The sequence below is a fragment of the Arachis hypogaea genome, chromosome 19 (genome assembly GCF_003086295.3).
Source record: "Arachis hypogaea cultivar Tifrunner chromosome 19, arahy.Tifrunner.gnm2.J5K5, whole genome shotgun sequence".
Lineage (NCBI taxonomy): Eukaryota > Viridiplantae > Streptophyta > Magnoliopsida > Fabales > Fabaceae > Arachis > Arachis hypogaea.
In genome coordinates, this window is record NC_092054.1 from 134,405,560 (window position 1) to 134,428,026 (window position 22,467).

At 35.0% G+C, this 22,467-nt stretch overlaps 2 protein-coding genes across 5 annotated transcripts; both read left to right on the plus strand.

Annotated features, from left to right (window-relative positions):
• Window positions 1–329: 329 nt before the first annotated feature.
• Window positions 330–3,681, plus strand: LOC112778634 (nuclear transcription factor Y subunit B-1). 4 transcript variants are annotated; one of them, XM_025822934.3, is made up of 7 exons: window positions 333–536; window positions 676–935; window positions 1,225–1,354; window positions 1,852–1,857; window positions 1,960–2,040; window positions 2,172–2,210; window positions 3,441–3,681. In XM_025822934.3, exons 2-7 carry the CDS (start codon window positions 691–693, stop codon window positions 3,486–3,488), a joined length of 549 nt encoding a protein of 182 aa, XP_025678719.1. In that variant the 5' UTR covers window positions 333–536; window positions 676–690; the 3' UTR covers window positions 3,489–3,681. The 4 variants fall into 4 exon arrangements, with proteins under 4 accessions (XP_072083978.1, XP_025678719.1, XP_072083979.1 ...); XM_072227877.1 differs by lacking the exon at window positions 1,852–1,857 and having other exon boundaries at window positions 330–536; XM_072227878.1 differs by lacking the exon at window positions 1,852–1,857 and having other exon boundaries at window positions 333–492.
• Window positions 3,682–6,349: 2,668 nt separating this feature from the next.
• Window positions 6,350–10,267, plus strand: LOC112776445 (biotin synthase, mitochondrial). Its single transcript, XM_025820611.3, has 6 exons — window positions 6,350–7,078; window positions 7,511–7,690; window positions 7,910–8,016; window positions 8,248–8,453; window positions 8,814–8,953; window positions 9,305–10,267. The coding sequence occupies exons 1-6, from the start codon at window positions 6,872–6,874 to the stop codon at window positions 9,605–9,607; spliced, it is 1,143 nt and encodes a 380-aa protein (XP_025676396.1). The 5' UTR covers window positions 6,350–6,871; the 3' UTR covers window positions 9,608–10,267.
• Window positions 10,268–22,467: the final 12,200 nt, after the last annotated feature.

Consider the following 22,467-nt stretch of genomic DNA (forward strand, 5'->3'; position numbering starts at 1 on the left):
ATAATTTTTTATTTTATTTTATTTAACAAAATAAAAAAATATATTAAAAATATTGAATAGTTAAAGATTAAGAAAAAAAATTAAGATATATATATTAATTTTGATAGACTAGTCAACGAGTTATAGTTTAAATAACATAATTTTTTTATATTTATCTAGGAGGTTGTGAGTTCGAGTCTCTTTATTTTCGATAAAAAAAATTGATAGACTAATTTACAGTATAAAACATTTTACATAGTTATACGATTATATCCATTTTTTTAGACTATTTTATATAGTGCATCAAAATTAAAAATTTATATATATATAATCATAGAAAACAAATGAACGGCGGGGATTGTGAGAAAAGCCAAAATCAAAACCCTTCTTAGGTTATTCTGGAATCTCCTTCGATTGCCCTCACAAATTGCCAGTTGCCACCAATCACCTCTCACAATTTCTTCGCCCGCCAAATACAAAACCTCTCCCTCTCACTCGCTCACTCTCACAAAGGTCACCCATTCAACTACATCAACCAAGTCAAGTTCTAATTTCTGGTTGTTCTAGGCGTTTCATTCTACAATCACCAAATACATATATTTATCAACAGCATTGCATTGATTTTGCATTTGCATTTTGTAATTTGAATTTTTTTTTGTGTTATTTGTTTTTTTTTTTTTTTTTTCAATTGGATAGGATTTTTAATTGGCAATGGCGGATGCACCGACGAGTCCAGCGAACGGGAGCCATGAGAGTGGAGGAGAGCAGAGCCCGCAGGAGTCTTCTTCCGGCGGCCTATGTGGTGCAGGAGCAAGGGAGCAGGACAGGTTCCTCCCTATCGCCAACATCAGCAGGATCATGAAAAAGGGGCTCCCTGCCAATGGCAAGATCGCCAAGGACGCCAAGGACACAATGCAGGAATGCGTTTCGGAATTCATCAGCTTCATCACCAGCGAGTGAGCACTACACTGTTACTACTACCAACTGATTATTGCATGATTGTTTCTTGCTTTCAATTTTCTTTTTGCGAAATGTCTAATGAGTATCACATGAACAATTGTTTTTCTTTGATGGTTGTTAAGGGGTAGGAGGATAAGTTGTGTTTATCTAGATTAAGCTTATTTTGAGTCCATTGTAGCTTATGCTTAAATACTAGCTTACACATTATTGTATGTTAAAATTGTGTTTTGTTAACATTGCTAAGTTTGTTTATGTTAATTGGAGTCTGGTTATTTGGGTGTTTAGGGCATGTGAGAAGTGCCAGAAAGAGAAGAGGAAGACCATTAATGGAGATGATTTGTTATGGGCGATGGCCACTTTAGGATTTGAAGACTACATAGAACCTCTTAAAGTGTACCTAGCAAGATTCAGAGAGGTATTTTTAGTGACATTTTATTCTCCTGTCTCTATTTTCCTTTATTCTCCTGACTACATAGATAATAGGGTGATAATTTATTGTGATTGCTAAGTACAACAGCTTTTCCCTATAAATGTTTTAACAAATTGCTAATGACTACTCATGCTAGTTTCACTAATAAGTAATAACTGCTTTCACGTCATACTGTTTGTGGTTTTCTGTCTTACTAGTATTTACATCCAGCATTTCTCCATACTTCATGTATATTTGTTAGAACTGAGATTTTGTCTCTTCTAAAGCCTAAAACCCAACTGAGAAATATGAATTTTATGCTTCCTAGTTTTCACTTTCCATTTCCTTCTCCATACAAGTCTTTGGTTGGATGGGAGCATGGGGCTTTTGGGGGGGGGGGGGGGGGGGGTTCCTATTCAATGAATGTGTGTGTTAAACTTTTCTGACTGTTTCTTTTCTCTCTTATTTGATTGGTGATGTTCAAACATGGCTGATTATCGCAGTTGGAGGTAAGTTAATTACACCCCCTGTTTAGTTGTATTGCTTTATGTTTACCTCAAACCATTTTACCAATGGAACTGCCATTTTCTGTTGAACAATGATTCTTACAGGGTGACACCAAAGGATCTGCTAGAACTGGCGATGGATCTGTTAGACGAGATCAAGTTGGTCTAGCGGGTCAAAATACTCAGGTTAATATTTCAATTGCATAACCCTTATGGAGTTCTACTTTATGTTTCAGAATTGTTATTCTGGTAAATAAGGTTTAGTTCAATATTTAATCTGTATTGGTTTCTGTGTTGTTGGCTTATGTATTTTGCAGCTTGTTCATCAGGGTTCACTGAATTATATTAGTTCCCAGGTAAAGCTCGCCCTCCCTGTCTCTCCCAAGTCTTGAAGACATGCTTAATCAATTTTTAACCCTTTAATTCTTATCTTCTGTGAACTCTGAAGCAATGGTAAGAGGATTGGAGGAGTTAGTATTCAATATATAACCATTCACATGCCTTTTACTTAAAAGAGTAAAATTTTAATAGAGAGGGTTCATGACTACTATTATGCCTCTTATTATGCTACAGTTTTCTAAAAGAACTCTTCTACCATCTAGCCATTGTGGTCCCAGGACTTAGATTTTGAAGCCTAGATTTTACTTCCAATTGGAATCCTCCTTGAGCACAAACCTCTTTAAACCTTAGGATGACCAATTGACCAGAAAACTAAGGTGGAGATGCCTCTAGGCTTAGTTTACATTTCCAAAATACTTTCTTATGCATAAGCTGGTCAGGATCAAAGTGTGGACAAAGCACAAAATTCCGCTCAAGGTCCACCTAAACCTTAAGAGTTATGTAATTATATGTTTGTTGTATATTATTAGAAGCTCATAGGTATATTGTTTAGACCTACAATTACGAATAGGAACAGCTTGTATAGTTTTTACTTTTTTACGTCCACAAGTATACTTCTTTAGACAGATAGATATAGTTTATTTAGGAATCAGTGTTATGTTTAGAAGCGATGTTGAAACAAGACTTCAACAATTTTATTTCAGTTTAGACTAACATTAGCTATGCCATTTGTACTTGTATCAATAGTACAATGTATAACTATTTTTTATTGCTGTAAAATAGAAAACCCAGTTTTGCAGAGCCTGTTTTGTGGAATTTGTGACTTTAGTCTAGACCTGTTTTTGTGGAAATTATTTGAGCTCTTTCAAGGTGCTAATGCACTATGATGGAATACAAAGTAAAATGGAGTATGGAAAATGAAAAATGAGCATTACGATTATAGGAATTTGTATCATATTTGCGTGGAGTCATGGATTCATTATATAAGCTTGATTATCTGGTTCATTCAAAGTAATAAGATTCAATTGAGTGAGGTCGTTTTATTTATAATTAAATTACTTTCTGTATACGCACTTTGGTTTATAAGCCTGTTTTAGGATTTGTTCTAAGTTATTTTGTTCTATCTCTTCTTAACTCATTTCCTCACTTTTCCAAGTGTCCTATCCCCTCCGTTCTATGGTTTAATGTAAAGATCATATCTTCCATGTGACTAATGAAACATTGTTGGAATCTGCTGGGATTTGCAGGTGCAGCAACAACATTTGGTTATTCCTTCAATGCAAAGCCATGAATAGATGCTTCAACGAATCTCAAATTTTCACTTGAATGCTTGTGCACATGATGGCATGGACGGAAATAATAATTTCATGGTTGTAAATTTAGGTTCTTGTTTAGGGTAAAAAGGCACGGGCTTCAGAATTTTGTTTAAAAAATTAAATGTTTAAAACTGTTAATTTTATAAAATCAATGTACTCATTATTTTTAAAACATGACAAGCAAAACCTTTTTTTTATTATTATCTTGAGCAAAAGATATATATATATATATATATATATATATTCTAATATTATCGGTTTGAAAGATTGCATACATCTATCTCTTTTGTTGAGATATTTAAATATCATATTTGTTTTAGAGAACGGAGGGTTCGATTTTTGTATCCACAAATTGAAAGGACCAATTTTTGTACTTCTCATAAATCGAAAGATCCGATTTCGATGCCATATTTGGAAATAATATCTCGAACAATTCATAATCCAAAAAAAATATTATTCTCAACCCAAGAAAAAATAAAAAAAGTGCTATATAAAATCACTCTGACCACAATATGATAGTTTATAAATAACTTAAATTCCAGCCAACATCATAAGTTGGGAGAACTAATTTTGGTTGAAAGAAAAAACAACTTTCAAATAGTACTACACAAGGAATTATCAAACTGTCATACAAAACATGGTGAAAAATTCTAAAGAACCAATTATCCCAATTCCAATATATTAGAATAATTGTGGCTAATTTTTTTTGATATTGCAGGACTGTGAGTTGTGCTTGGTTATGATGTATACATGTGTTAGACACAAGTATGGGACAGGGAGAAATCGGACCGTCTGAGTTCTTTGTTAAAAAATTCTTTTCAGAAACATAAAAGCGAATAATTGTCCGAGCATTTCCTATGCAGAAGCAATCTTTATTAAAGGAATTCTTTTCAGAAACATAAAAGAATGATTGCTTCTCTAAGCAAAAGCAAGGACTAATTGCTTACCCGAGGCATTACTGAATCATCTCCTACCTTCTAGGTTTAATCACCCTAGTTTTCCCTTCTACTCCTTATTTCTTAACTCTCATATTTTACTAATTAACCAATAAAGCATGGTGCTTTACAATCCTCATAAGCCTGATGGAACAATTATTGACGAAAATAATTATATTTAGTCCAAAAGTAAAGTTCGCAAAAGCTTCATTGCTAATTCATAATATAATACATGATATATGTTCCAAATCCAATTGGTATTTTCCTTAAACTCCTATCTCAACCATCCAACATCATGTCACAATTTCAACTAGGCTCATTTCTTGTACAAAGACTTTACTACTCAACTAGACTTTTCAACTAGGCTGAATCCATTTGAATTATGTAACACAAAAACCATTAATTACTTGTATATAGGTCAAGTATAAGTCCTATTCAACTCATTGAGTATGACTATCGACTCTGAAACAGACGAGAAAACAAAGAAAATAGCTAAAAAATCTTGATATTGAGAAAAAAAGTTGAGAATATAATAAACGATGTATTATCTTCACTTATAATCAGAAGGTTGAGTCAAATAGGCGGTACTTGAAGGACTTTTGTCTATTGCTACCTCTGTTGTGTCTTGGTCTAATGTGAGATTCAATAGCAAGAAAAAAGAGATGAATTTACCCTGTCATTCATCTCTTTCAATGTTATGCTTGCAGCCTCCTCTGTGGTGTACTCAACTAATGCATAACCTTTGGACTTTGTTGAAATTTTATCCATAATAAGTTTAACTGTCAAGCTGTGACCAGTTTGCTTTAGCCTTATGATACTAAACAATGATAAGCAAAGTAAACAATCTAGAGCTACCTTCTATAAGATCACCAAAGCCCTTAAATGATGCATCTAAGGTATTGAAGAGACAAAACTAAAAATAAAAATAATAAATTGTCGAGTGGTATCATCTTTCAAGAAACAAAAATGCTCTAGTTAAAGCTATAGCTATTCTCCCTCGATAAAACTTTCATTATTTCATAAAAATAATAAAATAACATTATTTTGTTTGTCTAATGCTTCATGGAAACAATTAGTATTTTCTAAAGAAAGGTACTTCTAATTACTAGCTCTTGACAAAGTAATTCTCATAAATTTTCTAGTGAAAAAATCAGCATGTGAACATCGTATGGACAAGGCAAACAATCATGGTGCAAGTACCTGTATCAAAAAGTCTTTTTTGTTCTTAGGGGAGCTGCCTGATTTGCTTTGGAGGAGTTTTTCACATTCAAACTGTTTTTTAAGTCATTACCTAAGAATTATTGGTAGTAGAAAATCAAAGAAGAAAAAAGAATTCTATATTTGAACACAACCTGATACTATTAACCTAAACTAGAAATTTTACAACTCAGTATGTTGTTTTTTATTTAAAAGTATAAGGCCTATGCATAAGTCACACTAAGATAGAGTACATGGTGTATAAGTTTAGCATAGGAACGATGAACTCTAACATAGAAGTGAAAATTAGAGAAAACATGATACCACAGGTTTTGTTATTGTTGTTGTTATATACATATAACGTACCTGTACACTTCAAGTTTTGTATATTGTTAATCTAAAAAGTAAAAATACAACCTCATTAAATACAGCAGGTAACACCTATGATTTTTCTTTGCATTCAGAAGAATTTTCAATGCAATCAAGATCCAAGTATTATCCTATTAAGTGAGCTAAGAGCCTAAGCCCAAAGAACTTTAAATGTATATAAAAGAAAACTAACATAAAATTATTGCAAAAGATGGCTAACCTTCATAATCCTTAATATCTGACTCGAAATTGTTATATGTTTGAACTGCATACTTGGACCACAGTAAGAATTTCACTTAACTTGGGAATTTATACTTCAACACAAAATGACAGAATTTTAAGTAGAACAGTGCTAACCAGAAAGCTCCAATGCGCAATCATAATCGAGTTCACAACAAAAGGCAAAGTTGTTTTTCTAGGAAACATGATATATGCAGATCTGAGCATCCTTCTCACTTTACAGGGCAGATATTATTGTCATCTAATTTCATATAAAAATTCAATTTATTTTTATTATTTTATTCAAAAATTTAAAAAATATATATATAATAATAAAAAAAATATAATTATAAAAAATTAACAAAAATAAAAAAAATAAAAAATAAATCATCTCTCGTTAGTATTTTTGTATCTTTATAAAATACTAATTTAATATCTCTAAAGTCTGAACACAATATCTCTGTTCTATTAAATACGATTTTGTGTTTAAATCTCCCTTTCTCAATTTCCCTTCTCTATAAACAAAAGCAGCCGCAATCTGCATACTGAAAGCACTTTCAAGGAAGTGATTTAGCCTCAATCTCTCATATTACTCTCATCTAGTTTCAACTTTCTCTCTTTTCTCAGCTGAATTCAAAAATCATGTTTCTGGTGAGACCCATTTTCAGAAGAACTCATCATCTTACACCCTCCATTGGGGTTCTGCAATCTTGTCATGGCTACAGTTCTTCCTCAGATGCTGCCATTCAAGCCGAGAGGACCATCAAAGAAGGCCCCAGAAACGATTGGACCCTAACCGAAGTCAAATCCATCTATGATTCACCCATTCTCGATCTTCTCTTCCATGGGGTAACTATTATAAAGTTTATTTCTCTTTATGGCTTTAATGGGGTCATGCAAAACTTGATTTTGAAGTGCTTGAGGGAAATCCCATCAAGAAAAGTTTTTATTGGAAACTAGTAGGTATTTTGCATTTATAATTATTAACAGATTTTAACAGAAATTTGTTTAAAAAATAATTGTTTTTTAATTTGGAACTCCATAATGCATAATTATACAATTGACAATAAAATATTGCACCCAATAACATGCCAAAAGCTTAGAACGTTAGCATAAATACTTTTAACATAAACCCAAGTTTATTTCTGTATTTTGAAGTGCCTAAGCAAAACCCATCAAGGAAAGTTTATTATTGTGGAATAGCAGCATAATCAAAATTTGGTTTAATTTACTGAAGCTCAGTGTTTGGTGTGTGTGTGTGTGTGTGTGGTGATTTATCAGGCTCAAGTTCACAGGCATGCTCAAAACTTTAGGGAAGTACAGCAGTGCACTCTACTCTCTATTAAGACAGGAGGGTGTAGTGAAGATTGTTCCTATTGTCCTCAATCCTCTAGGTATAACACAGGACTCAAGTCCCAAAGACTTATGAACAAAGATGCTGTTATTGAGGCTGCCAAGAAGGTAAAACTTGTAATTCTGATGCTATCTATGATTACGGGTATTCTACTTCATATTAGCCTGCAACATTGTGATGCCATTATTCGTCTTTATAAAGCTCCATTGATCTGATATTAGTTAACATGACATGGAGAAGTGTTCGATGTTCATTTGGAACCCAGAACATTTATTAGTTAAAAAGTATCATGTTTCTGAGTAACATGGAAGTTCATTATCCTGTAGGCAAAAGAGGCCGGGAGCACTCGCTTCTGTATGGGTGCGGCATGGAGGGACACTATAGGAAGGAAGACCAACTTCAACCAGATCCTTGAATATGTAAAAGAAATAAGGTAATACAATACTATCATCTGAAAAATATACTATAAGTTTGGTCTATCAGATTTCAAATGAAATGCGCTTAACTTATAGGGGTGCGTGATTCGTGGAATGTTTTCACATTTTTGGGAATTTACATTGAAAAAATATTCTAATATAAGATTTCTAATGTAAAATTCCTGTGAAAACATTGACCACACGCCCTATCAGGTAAATGTAGATAACATTTGAGCTCTTTATTGTAGGGATATGGGGATGGAGGTGTGTTGCACCCTTGGCATGCTGGAGAAACAGCAAGCTGTTGAACTCAAGCAGGCAGGTCTCACAGCCTATAATCACAATCTTGATACTTCAAGGGAATATTATCCAAACATCATTACAACAAGGACATATGATGAGCGCCTAAAAACCCTTGAATTTGTTCGTGATGCAGGGATTAATGTTTGTTCTGGTAATCATGTTAACATTAAACACAATGGAACTTATTTGCAATTTGCTTTAACTTTATAATCAAATTTTCCCAGATGGATGTGATATAGCTTTTCGATTTCTTTCATATGTAGAATAGGCACATATACTGCAAGAAGTTTATCCATTCTAATTTTTTCTATGTGCTAAGGATCATAATATAAAGATCTTATTCATTTTGAACTTTTCTTTTTTACTCTTAGTTCTAGGATAAACAGTATTATTAAGTTATTTTGAACATTAGACATTATATTGAAGTAAGCTCCTTACAAGTGACTAACAATTAAAGGACTTACTTCTGAATAGTCTTACTGACCAATCGAGAATTGTTTACGCTTGACAGGAGGAATTATTGGGCTTGGAGAAGCAGAGGAGGACCGCGTAGGTTTGTTACATACATTGTCGACACTCCCCTCTCATCCAGAGAGTGTTCCTATTAATGCACTTGTTGCTGTAAAGGGAACCCCTCTCGAGGATCAGAAGGTTAGTTAATCTTACTGGTCGATTTGCGAAACGAGTAATGCTAGGGAGCCAACTTTTTTTAGTCAATATCAGCCAACTTTTTAAAAATTATTTTATTTATCTTAAATTTTAGACCCTATATCATAAATTTTTACTCTAGACTGTAAATTATAAAGCCTAAAACAAAGTTTGGCTAATGTTGACTAACTAAAAGTTGGTTCTAGTTACTTTTTCTATTTACTAGTTCTCATCAAACTTGTATTGGCAATGATAATACAAGTGGTTGATGCTTGCCGTTAAGCCATGTTGGGATTGTTGGCAACATCAAGGCTGCCTAAAACTAGATACTGACATTTCTATGCTATTTTTCAGCCTGTTGAAATATGGGAGATGATTCGAATGATAGCCACAGCGCGAATCATAATGCCTAAAGCAATGGTCAGGTTATCAGCCGGTAGAGTTCGGTTCTCCATGCCTGAGCAGGCACTATGTTTTCTTGCTGGTGCAAATTCTATCTTCACCGGCGAAAAGCTCCTCACCACTCCCAACAATGATTTCGATGCCGATCAACTCATGTTTAAACTTCTGGGACTGCTCCCAAAAGCGCCAAACTTAGATACGAATGAAACCAGTGATGCAGAGAATTACAAGGAAGCTGCTGCTTCTTCTAGTTGAGTTGATCAACAATTGTCTAACGTCTGTGGTCCTTCAACTTCTTCAACTGGCAGTTGATCCACATTTTCTCTCTTTTCTCCTCTCCCTTGGATAACTTAAAGGTGCATTGAATATTAGGCGTCATGGAATTTGCCTATTCTATGGCTTGAAAACTTAAGACTATCAAACAATTAGATATTTTAAGTTGAAAACATTTTTATTTTTCTATTTATTTTCAATATTTTATAAAAAAATAAATTATTAAAAAAATCTTATTTTTTGTTTTCACATTCTATTTTCTCTTTTATTCACAAAAATTTGAAAATGAAAAATATTAAAAATGAAAACTGAAAATGAAATTGCAATTCAAATGCGCGCTAATTTTTTTCTAGGGTTTTTGAAAAACCTAAAATTTATAAATCCTGTTGTGAAATAAATAAATAAGGAAGAGGTAACATATATAAAATAAAAAGTATAATTATATAACTTTAATAGTAATATTCACCACAATTATTATCACAATATAATTAATATATTTACTAATATTGTAGTAAAGAATATAATAGAGAGAATAGTATAAGAGAGTGAAGAATGTTTTATTACTATCAGTTGTGTGTATGTTACGAGAGGATTTTTCCTCTATTTATAGATACAAAAATTCAAACATTCAACTTTCATTAATCATTCAACTTTCATTAATTCTCAATTTGTATTGAGAAGTTAAGCTTTGAAAAGCTCAGCCGCCCACATTAATAGACATCCATTGTTATCATAACATTTCCCCTTGGATGTCTATTTAAGAATATACCTCATTAAAATCTTACTAAAGGAAAACCTTGTGGGAAAAAACCTTAGTGAAGGAAAACGAGTACAATATCCTTTGTGATGGGGACTGTCTCATTAAAAACCTTGTCAAGAAAAATCCAATGTGAAAAAACCTGACCAAGGAAAAAAGAGTACAGTTTCCCCCTCTTGTCGACATCATTTAATATATCAAAATTCGCGCATCCCAATCTCATGCACCAATCTTTCAAATGAGGATTTTGGGAGTGAATTTGTGAATAAATCTGCCAGGTTGTCACTTGAGCGGATTTGTTGGATATCAATTGTCCCTTGATTTTGAAAATCACGAGTGAAGAAGAATTTGGGAGAAATATGCTTTGTTCTATCGCCTTTGATATATCCACCCTTAAGTTGAGCAATGCATGCTGTATTATCTTCAAACAGGACAGTTAGAGCTATCTTATGATCAATTAGTACACATGATGACATAATATATTGGATCAAACTCCTGAGCTAAAACACTCGCGACTTGCTTCATGTATCGCTAGTATTTCAGCATGATTAGAGGAGGTTGCTGCTATCGTCTGTTTCGTAGACTTCCATGATATAGCTGTACCACCATACGTGAACAAGTATCCTGTTTGAGATCTCCCTTTGTGTGGATCAGACAAGTATCCAGCATTTGCATATCCAATTAGTTGTGATTTGGATCCATAGGGATAAAATAATCCCATATCAACCGTTCCATGAAGATATCGAAAGATTTGTTTGATTCCACTCCAATGTCTTCTGGTTAGAGAGGAACTATATCTTGCTAGTAAATTCACAGCAAATGATATATCGGGTTGTGTATTATTGGCAAGATACATTAGCGCTCCAATGGCACTAAGATATGGTACTTTAGGACCAAAGATATCTTCATTTTCTTCTTTAGGACGGAATTGATCCTTTTCCACATCTAAAGATCTTACGATCATTGGGGTACTCAAGGGATGTGACTTATCTATATAAAATCTTTTCAATATCTTTTCTGTGTATGTTGTTTGATGAATAAAGATCTCATTTTTTATATGCTCGATCTGCAGGCCGAGACAAAATTTCGTCCTTCCAAGGTCTTTCATCTCAAACTCTTCTTTTAGAGTTTTTATCATTGTTGGAATCTCTTCAAAAGTCCCAATGATATTTAAATCATCAATGTACACAACAATTATAATGAATCCAGATGCAGATTTTTTTATGAAAACACACAGACAGATATCATCATTCTTAAATCTATTTTTGGCCAGATACTCAATAAGACGATTATACCACATTCGTCCAGATTGCTTTAGACCATATAAAGATCTTTGCAATTTGACTGAGTATAACCCCTGTGAATATTCATTGGATGGTTTAGATATCTTTAGTTCTTCAGGGACTTTCATATAGATATCCCGATCTAATGAGCCGTATAAATAGGCTGTTACCACATCCATTAAATGCATATGCAGTTTATGATATGCAGATAAACTGAACAAATAACGCAATGTTATCGCATCCACTACAGGGGAATACGTTTCTTCATAATCTATACCAGGCCTCTGTGAAAAATCTTGTGCTATAAGTTGAGCTTTGTAGCGCACAACTTCATTTCTCTCATTTCATTTTCTCACAAATATCCATTGGTATCCAACAGGTTTTACATCTTCTGGTGTACGGACTACAGGTTCAAAGACTTCACGTTTGCAAGTGAGTCTAACTTAGCCTTCATGGCTTCTTTCCATTTTGGCCAATCATTCCTTTGTCGACATTTTTCGACTGATCTTGGCTCAAGATCCTTACTTTCATGCATGATATTTAATGCCACATTATATGCAAATATTTCATTGACAATTGTCTTATTTCGGTCCCATTTTTCTCCTGTAAAGACATAATTTATCGAGATCTCGTCATTTTCACAACTCTTAGGTACCTGAACATCTTCTAGCATTAAAACTATATCAGAATTTTGGACAACTGCAGGTGTCTTTACTATGTCTTTTTCAACAGCAATCGTATTTACCTCTTTTCTTTTTCGAGGATTTTTGTCTTTGGAACTGACAGGCTTGCCACGCTTCTGGCATGAATTTGCTTCAGTGGCTATTTGTCCAACTGGGACATCAATTCGAATTGGGGCATTTTCCGCTGGTATATAAGATTTGGTTATCCTCTTTGTATCGAAAAATGTATTAGGCAATTCATTTGCTATTCTTTGCAAATGTATAATCTTTTGAACTTCTAGTTCACATTGCCCTGATCGAGGATCTAAATGCATCAACGATGATGCATTCCAATTAAGTTCCTTTCTAGGAAGCTTATTCACTCCCCTTAATGTTGGAAATTTTGATTCATCAAAATGACAATCCATAAATCGGGCTTTAAATACATCCCCAGTTTGTATCTCAAGATACCTTACTATAGAAGGAGAATCATATCCAACACATATCCCCAATTTTCTTTGGGGTCCTATTTTGGTGCGATTAGGTGGTGCAATGGGAACATATATCGCACATCCGAATATTCTTAAATGGGAAACATTTGGCTGCTGGCCAAAAGCTAATTGTATAAGAGAGAACTGATGGTAACTCGTTGGTCTCAAACGAATAAGTACTGCAGCATGTAAAATAGCATTCCCAAACCGAGGTTGGGAGATTTGTTCTCATAAGCAAGGGTCTAGCAAATAATTAGAGGTGTTTAATAAGTGATTCTGCTAACCCATTTTGTGCGTGAACATAAGCTACTGGATATTCAACACTTATTCCATTAGCCATACAATAAGCATCAAAGGCTTGGGAAGTAAATTCACCAACATTATCAAGATGAATTGCTTTGATTGGATTTTCTGGAAATTGTGATTTTAATCGAATAATTTGAGCCAGTAATTTTGCAAACGCTAGGTTGTGAGAAGACAATAAGCACACATGTGACCATCTCAAAGATGCATCTATCAGGACCATAAAATATCTAAAAGATCCACATGGTGGATGAATAGGTTCACATATATCGCCTTGAATCCTTTCTAGGAATTCAGGGGACTCAAATCCAATCTTTACTGGTGATGGCCTTAAAATTAACTTCCCTTGAGAACATGCAGCACAATAAAATTCACTAGATTTAAGAATCTTCTGGTTCTTTAGTGAATGTTCATGGGAGTTTTCAATAATTCTCCGCATCATGGTTGTTCCCGGATGACCCAATCGATCGTGCCAAGTTATGAATTCATTTGGGCTAGTAAACTTCTGGTTTACAATGGCATGTGATTCAATTGCACTAATCTTGGTATAATATAACCCAGATGAAAGTGAGGGCAACTTTTCTAATATAACCTTTTTATTTGAATCATGAGTTGTGATACATAAGTACTCATGACTTCCCTCATTCATAGTCTCAATATGATATCCATTTCGGCGAATATCTTTAAAGTTCAACAAGTTTCTTAGGGACTTAGTAGACAATAGTGCATTATTTATTATAAAATTTGTTCCTCTGGAAAACAAAATTATAGCTCTTCCGAAGCCTTCAATCACATTGCCTGAGCCAAAAATAGTATTAACATATTCTTCTTTTGGCATAAGATGGGTAAAATATATATCACTTTTGAGAATGGTGTGCGAACTTGCACTATCCGCAAGGCATACATCTTCATTATATATCCTTCCCATTTTCTTCAAAGACAAATAATAATAAAATGAGTAGTATGCACAGTTAAATTGAATACTTGATCGAAATTATTTTTTTAAGAAACACTGTACATAAAAATAATGTCATATACTAAAATTTTATTTTAAAACTTGACACATTTAATGATTTCAAAATTCATAAACATTAATATTTTATTATTTATATACATCATATTTGAAACTCAAATACATAGAAAATAAAACTTAACAATAAGTTCTTTACATTATTTATTTACATGGATACTTAACAATTTCACATATTAAACTATTTCATCATTGATCAAATGACCAATATTTCCTTCAGGATCCTCAAAGAAATCAGATACATCATAATGAGTGGTGGAATTTTCAGCAACATCATTTGAAACAAAATTCGTTTCCTTTCCTTTGTCGTCTTTTTTCAAAGATGCTTGATAAAGATCGACTAGGTGCCTTGGGGTACGACAGGTACGCGACCAATGGTCCTTTCCACCACAATGGAAACACTTATCCTCTGTTGATTTATTTTGCCCAATATTTCTTTCTTTATCCCACTTCTGGTGAGATCCTCTCTTTTGAACATAATTCCTTTTCCTTCCATAATTTTTCTTGTTATTAAAACCTTGCCATTTACCTCTTCTGGGGTAATGATTTGCCGCGTTTACTTCCAGAAATGGGGCGGCGCCAGCTGGGCGTGCTTCATGATTCTTTAAGAGCAACTCGTTGTTGCATTCAGCAACAAGAAGGCAAGAAATTAACTCAGAATATTTTTTAAATCCTTTTTCTCGATAATACTGCTGCAGGAGCACATTCAAGGCATGGAAGGTCGAGAAAGTTTTCTCTAACATATCATTATCAGATATCTTTTCCCCACATAATTTTATTCATGAGGTGATTCAAAACATTGCCGAATTATATTCATTTATGGATTTAAAATCCTGTAGACGCAAGTGCGTCCATTCATATCGGGCTTGAGGAAGTATCACCATTTTTTGACGATTGTACCTTTCTTCAAGGTCTTTCTAAAGATTTGTAGGATCTTTTAATGTGAGATATTCATTTTTCAATCCTTCGTCAAGATGACGACGAAGAAAAATCATGGCTTTGGCTTTATCCTTCTGGGATGCATTATTTTCAGCCTTAATGGTATCTCCAAGATCCATTGAATCAAGATGAATTTCAGCATCTAGTATCCATGATAAATAGTTATTTCTAGATATATCAAGAGCATTGAATTCAAGATGAGAGAGCTTCGACATAATACAAATTTGTTACCTGAGTCTTGCTAAAAATTTGATCAGAGTCTCGTGCTGATAACGTGTTGTGGAATAAATAAATAAGGAAGAGGTAACAAATATAAAATAAAAAGTATAATTATATAACTCTAATAGTAATATTCACCACAATTATTATCACAATATAATTAATATATTTACTAATATTATAGTAAAGAATATAAGAGAGAGAGAATAGTATAAGAGAGTAAATAATGTTTTATTACTATCAGTTGTGTGTATGTTACGAGAGGATTTGCCCTCTATTTATAGATACAAAAATTCAAACATTCAACCTTCATTAATTCTCAATTTATATTGAGCAGTTAAGCTTTGAAAAGCTCAGCCGCCCACATTAATAGACATCCATTGTTATCATAACAAATCCAAAATATTATTTTGTTAACTAGGTGGTTTATCAATCAACATTGTTTTTTGTCAATAACATTGTTTTTGGATGTAGATTTTATACAGTAGTATTTGATGAGTATTTTGGTGGAAATTCCACCAAAACACACAAATCTAACCGGCAAGTGTACCGGGTCGCATCAAGTAATAATAACTCACATGAGTGAGGTCGATCCCACAGGGATTGAAGGATTGAGCAATTTTAGTTTAGTGGTTGATTTAGTCAAGCGAATCAAGTATTGGTTGAGTGTTTGTGATTAACAGAAACTAAATTACTTTGAATGTAAAAGGGAAAGGGAAAATTGCAACAAACTATAGAGCAGGAAAATAAAGAAACTGAATCTTAAAGAGCATGTAAAATAAAGTGCAGAATCTTAACTTGCAAGGAATATAAATGACTGAAGCTTAAAGTGCAAGAAATGTAAATTGCTTGAATTGTAAAAGGGATTGGGGTGTGGACTTGCAGGAATTAAACAAGAAACAAGTAAATGGCATTAAACATAAAAGAGAAAATTGAAGTGCAGTGAAGTAGATCTTAACAGAAAAGTAAAATGACTTGAGAATTTAAAGAACTAGAAAGCAGTGCTTAAGTTGCAGCAAATTAAAAGGGGTTGAGATCTCAGGAGTGGAAGAGACTAGATAACAAGTCTAGATCTCAAATCCTTCCTTGATCCAACAAGAGCAATTGCAAAAGAAGTAAAGAAAAGTAAATTGCAGAAGCAAAGTAGATGAAGAAGCAGTAAACAGAAATTCAAATTCAATTATGCAGAAAGAAAATAAACAAGGGATCTCAAGGTGAGATTGAAACAGAATTTCTTCAATTCTCCACCCAAGATCCAAAGCAAGAAAAGTAAAGAGTGCTTCCAGCAAGGAACCAAGAAGAAGAGAGATCAATTCTCCTTCCAAGTTCTCTGAAATCTAAACTCAAAAACAAAAGCTCAAAAATGAAAAATGAAAGTTCAAAGAAAAATTCCAAATAAAAATTCAGCTCCCTAATTACATCAAACTAACTCCTATTTATACACTTTCTATTCTTGGATATTGGAATTTGGATGGGCTTTTGATTTGGTGAAGATTTGAATTAAATTGGACTTTTGGTTGAATTTTCAGCCCATGGGTAATATGCTTCCAGGGGAGTGCTCAGCTCACAAAGTGAGCTGAGCTTCGACACTTAGTGTGGGGAAGCATTGATAGCGTGCTGCTGTCTTGGGGTGCATCAGGGGAGAGCTCAGCTCACTTTGTGAGCTGAGCATTGGTGCCTTAGTGCCAATTTGTTGTGCTGCCCCTTGGACCGTGTCATGCGCTCCACTCCTTTCCTGGCCGTGTCAAGATGTGCCCCCATGCATCAAGAAGTAGCGCTCAGCATCACTTTGTGAGCTGAGCTTTGGTGTATCCAAGGAAGGGTCCTTGGTTCGAAACCCATGGGAAGCATGCGCTACCCCTTTTCTTGGTTGCCTTGCTTCCTTGCTTCCTCAAGGTGTGGGGTTCGAAGCTTGGGGAGTGCATTTGGCCAATTTTTGCTTATTTTCCATGAGAGTAGCGCCTCCACCCTTTCCCCTTGGTCATGGGTTCAAGTCTTGGAGCATGCATTTGGAAATCATTTTTCTTGAATTTCTCCTCTAGCGCTCTCGATAATGCTCACTTTGTGAGCTGAGCTTGGTTCCTCATTTCCTTATTTCTTGGCCTTGTGTTGTGCTCAGCTCACAAAGTGAGCTGAGCTTTGTGCCTTGGTCCCTTGGAATTGAGTGTAGCGCTCTCTTAGTGCTTGGTGCTCTTGGAATGAGTTCCATGGTTTGTTGCACTACACTTTCTTCTTTGATGGCCACACTTTCTATTCCTTGAACCACGCTCCTTAGGTCACGCTTTTCTTCTTTTCTTCTTTTCTTCACCTACAATTAATCAAAACAACCAATCAAAGTATCACCAAATTCACAAGGTTTACAAATCATCAAACTGCAATTAAATTTGGCCTAAACCTCATGATTTAGCATCAATTATATGGTGGTTGTTTGATTCAAAGAAGTTATGCATTTTCATTCCAAATTGCTTTCTTAGGATGCAAGAAAGTGCATAAAACCAAATGAAAGTAAAGAAAAAGACTATTAAAAAGGGTATATGATGACTTGTCATCACAACACCAAACTTAAAACTTGCTTGTCCCCAAGCAAGCATCAAACATAAGAGAAGATAGAATGAGATAGATAAGTGTATATGTTCTTATTAGGCAGATAGTTGAACTTGGTCTATGGGGCTTTATGCAGATCAAAAGTAGCTCATTTATTACTTGCTGTCAAAACAAACAATGTTCCTTTAAGAGTTCACTAAGATTGCTGCCATGAATCCTCACTTCTTGTTCATTCCCTTGTTAGTTTTTCCTCTTTCTTTTGCATTACAGAGCTTATTTCTTATTGAAGACTTGGTGTCAAATGTTGCAGTGACCTTTGGCCTTATTTTACTCAACATTTCTTCACCACAGACACATGGCTCACTTTTTCCTCCTAGGATCATTGATGCCCAGCATCTCTTTGGATCACTAAATGTTTTGTAGCTAGGTTGCTCTTTATTGTGGACTTTCAGTTGGCAATCCCAAATCAGTTGATCTAAGTTGCCAAGTTTTAAAATACTCCTTAGAACTTACTTGTCCAAGCAGATCCTAGTACACAAACACCACAGGCATATGTCCTAGGGTCCAAGCTATTGGTGTCTAGCCTTATTGTTTGTTTCTTTGCCACTTTCTTTGGCTTTTTCTTCTTTCTCTTTTCTCTGTTTTGATTTATTTTCAAGGGACTTTCAATAATTGAGAGGTCACAGCATCAAACTAGCTTAGGCTTTAAGTAACAAGTCATTTTGCAACATTTATTCTATGAGCTATCACTTAAATCAAACACATATACCACCACTAACTTTTATTCTCACTTCTGCAACATTGAACAATTACTTTTCTAAATCAAACATCTCTCTTTTATTCAAACAGCAAGGGAAACAAAACAAAGTATTCGAGTTGATGGATGATGACAATTATTATGCAGATAGTTTTCAAGCAAAATTTAAGCAGATAGCTTTCTTCAACATGTACTTCCACTTGCAACTACATGATCATTCCAGCCAGACATAAAGGACTCTCTGAATTAAATCATTACACAACAACAAGGATCAAGTATAAATACAACCTGTTGGGTTGCAGCTTTTCATTCTTCCTTCTGTTTGTTCCTTGTAAGTCATAATGCAGATGTTCCCTGATTTGTTGGCTATTTTCCTGCATACTCCTCGAATGTTGCTTGCTTTTCAACTCCTTTAGGTATTCAGCTAATCTGCAAGACTTATTTGTGGGCTCTTGAACTTACTTTGGTGTGTGAACACCAAACTTAGTACCTTGCCAATGTATTAGATTAACCATGTGTGATAGTTTCTTTTTCTCTTTCACAAGTGATAGAACTGGAAACTAAGAAATGCAGTAGAATAGCTAACTAGTTCATCTAGTATGCTTGAAGCCTATATTATGCAGAAAGTGAGAATGTGCTTTTAAGTAGACTTTGGTGGAACACCAAACTTAGAATCCTTCATTCTCCCTTAGATTGTGTTGGTGTGCAACACCAAACTTAGCTTCTTGCATTATAGATGAAGTTAATTAACCTTTTTATTAAAATAACTATGGAAAGAAAATTACCTCAGGTTGGGTTGCCTCCCAACAAGCGCTCTTTTATTGTCACTAGCTTGACATTCTTCATCCTCTGATTATGGAAGTTGAAGTCTCAGTTGCCTTTGGTTTCCTCCTTTTACCGTAGGCTTCTCCTTGTTTTCCATAACTGTCTTCCCTTTCAACTCAGCAGCTTTTTCATTGTTCTTCGAGTCATCTTCAGTGGCTCTTAGGGATATATTTCCTTCTCTCTCACCCAATTTAGCAGGGTTTTGAACCATTTGTTCCATGTACCTTTCAATTCTCTTGAGATATGCCTCTTGGTTTTTTCTTATGTCCTCCTGCTCTATTAATGTCATTTCTTGGATTTTCATAAACCTTTCCATCATCATTTCTAGAACATAGAGTTTTTGAAAGTTTAGGATTGGTTGTGACTGTGTAAATTGTGGTGATTGATGGAAGTCATTTTGGGCAGGTGGTGGGGTAGGATAAGGTTGGAGGTGTGTATATTGGGGTGGTGTGTAGTGATTTTTGTTGGTATGGTGATGTTTTTGCAGGTTTGGGAAGTTGGGGTTATTATAGTTGAAGTCCCTTTGTTCCTGATACTGAGATTCCCTCATTCTTAAATAAGAATGTGGTTTCCATGGTGGAAATTGTGTATTCACTGTGGCTGAATGTAGAGAATCAATTTGTCTGGCTATTGATTCCAATTGCTGCTGTGTTTGCTGGTGTAGCTGCTTGTTTTGATCCATGATTGCTCTCACTCCTTCAAAATTCATTACTCCCTTTTCTGAAATTGTATTCCGTGGCGTCTCAAATGAGTGTTGGTTATTGGCTCTTTTGTCACTGAACTCTGCAGTTCCTTGGATGGTTGCTGTTGCCTTGAGTAGGCCATCTGAGAAGTAATCTACTGCTTTTCTTGTTTCGGAGGTTAATCCTTCATAGAATGCTCGAAAATCTACCTTGTCATTTGATTTCTTGTATCTCTCCCATGCTTTGAACAGTGGTTCTTCCTCTCTTTGTATGAATGGATGTACTCCTTCTTTCATCTTGATGTTTTGTTGGGGTGAGGAAAATTTGGCTAGAAACTTGGCAACCAATTCATCCCAACTAGTTATACTTCCTTGAGGAAAGGTTTCAAGCCATTGTGCCGCTTCATCCTTCAGTGAGAAGGGAAATAACATGAGCTTAATGGTGTCATGGTCTACACCATTGAGATTGATAGCCCCACATGTTTTCAGAAAAATGGATAGGTGCTGTTTAGAGTCCTCCAAGGGATTTCCACCATAGGAACAATTGTTCTCTATTAATGTAATGAGTTGTGGCTTCATGTTGTGATGTTCTTCTTTCTCAGAAATTTCTTCTTCCCTGTGACATATAAATCAATCAATAGAAAACACAGTGATTCTCTTGAAAAATTGGATGTAGCCGGTTGAGACAAAACTTCAAACAGTTAGTAGGTTAGTCAAAAATTAAAGAAAAAGTGCTTGATCTAGATCACCACCTCACTTAATCATTGTCAATCTATTTCAATCCCCGGCAACGGCGCCAAAAACTTGATGAGTATTTTGGTGGAAATTCCACCAAAACACACAAATCTAACCGGCAAGTGTACCGGGTCGCATCAAGTAATAATAACTCACATGAGTGAGGTCGATCCCACAGGGATTGAAGGATTGAGCAATTTTAGTTTAGTGGTTGATTTAGTCAAGCGAATCAAGTATTGGTTGAGTGTTTGTGATTAACAGAAACTAAATTACTTTGAATGTAAAAGGGAAAGGGAAAATTGCAACAAACTATAGAGCAGGAAAATAAAGAAACTGAATCTTAAAGAGCATGTAAAATAAAGTGCAGAATCTTAACTTGCAAGGAATATAAATGACTGAAGCTTAAAGTGCAAGAAATGTAAATTGCTTGAATTGTAAAAGGGATTGGGGTGTGGACTTGCAGGAATTAAACAAGAAACAAGTAAATGGCATTAAACATAAAAGAGAAAATTGAAGTGCAGTGAAGTAGATCTTAACAGAAAAGTAAAATGACTTGAGAATTTAAAGAACTAGAAAGCAGTGCTTAAGTTGCAGCAAATTAAAAGGGGTTGAGATCTCAGGAGTGGAAGAGACTAGATAACAAGTCTAGATCTCAAATCCTTCCTTGATCCAACAAGAGCAATTGCAAAAGAAGTAAAGAAAAGTAAATTGCAGAAGCAAAGTAGATGAAGAAGCAGTAAACAGAAATTCAAATTCAATTATGCAGAAAGAAAATAAACAAGGGATCTCAAGGTGAGATTGAAACAGAATTTCTTCAATTCTCCACCCAAGATCCAAAGCAAGAAAAGTAAAGAGTGCTTCCAGCAAGGAACCAAGAAGAAGAGAGATCAATTCTCCTTCCAAGTTCTCTGAAATCTAAACTCAAAAACAAAAGCTCAAAAATGAAAAATGAAAGTTCAAAGAAAAATTCCAAATAAAAATTCAGCTCCCTAATTACATCAAACTAACTCCTATTTATACACTTTCTATTCTTGGATATTGGAATTTGGATGGGCTTTTGATTTGGTGAAGATTTGAATTAAATTGGACTTTTGGTTGAATTTTCAGCCCATGGGTAATATGCTTCCAGGGGAGTGCTCAGCTCACAAAGTGAGCTGAGCTTCGACACTTAGTGTGGGGAAGCATTGATAGCGTGCTGCTGTCTTGGGGTGCATCAGGGGAGAGCTCAGCTCACTTTGTGAGCTGAGCATTGGTGCCTTAGTGCCAATTTGTTGTGCTGCCCCTTGGACCGTGTCATGCGCTCCACTCCTTTCCTGGCCGTGTCAAGATGTGCCCCCATGCATCAAGAAGTAGCGCTCAGCTCACTTTGTGAGCTGAGCTTTGGTGTATCCAAGGAAGGGTCCTTGGTTCGAAACCCATGGGAAGCATGCGCTACCCCTTTTCTTGGTTGCCTTGCTTCCTTGCTTCCTCAAGGTGTGGGGTTCGAAGCTTGGGGAGTGCATTTGGCCAATTTTTGCTTATTTTCCATGAGAGTAGCGCCTCCACCCTTTCCCCTTGGTCATGGGTTCAAGTCTTGGAGCATGCATTTGGAAATCATTTTTCTTGAATTTCTCCT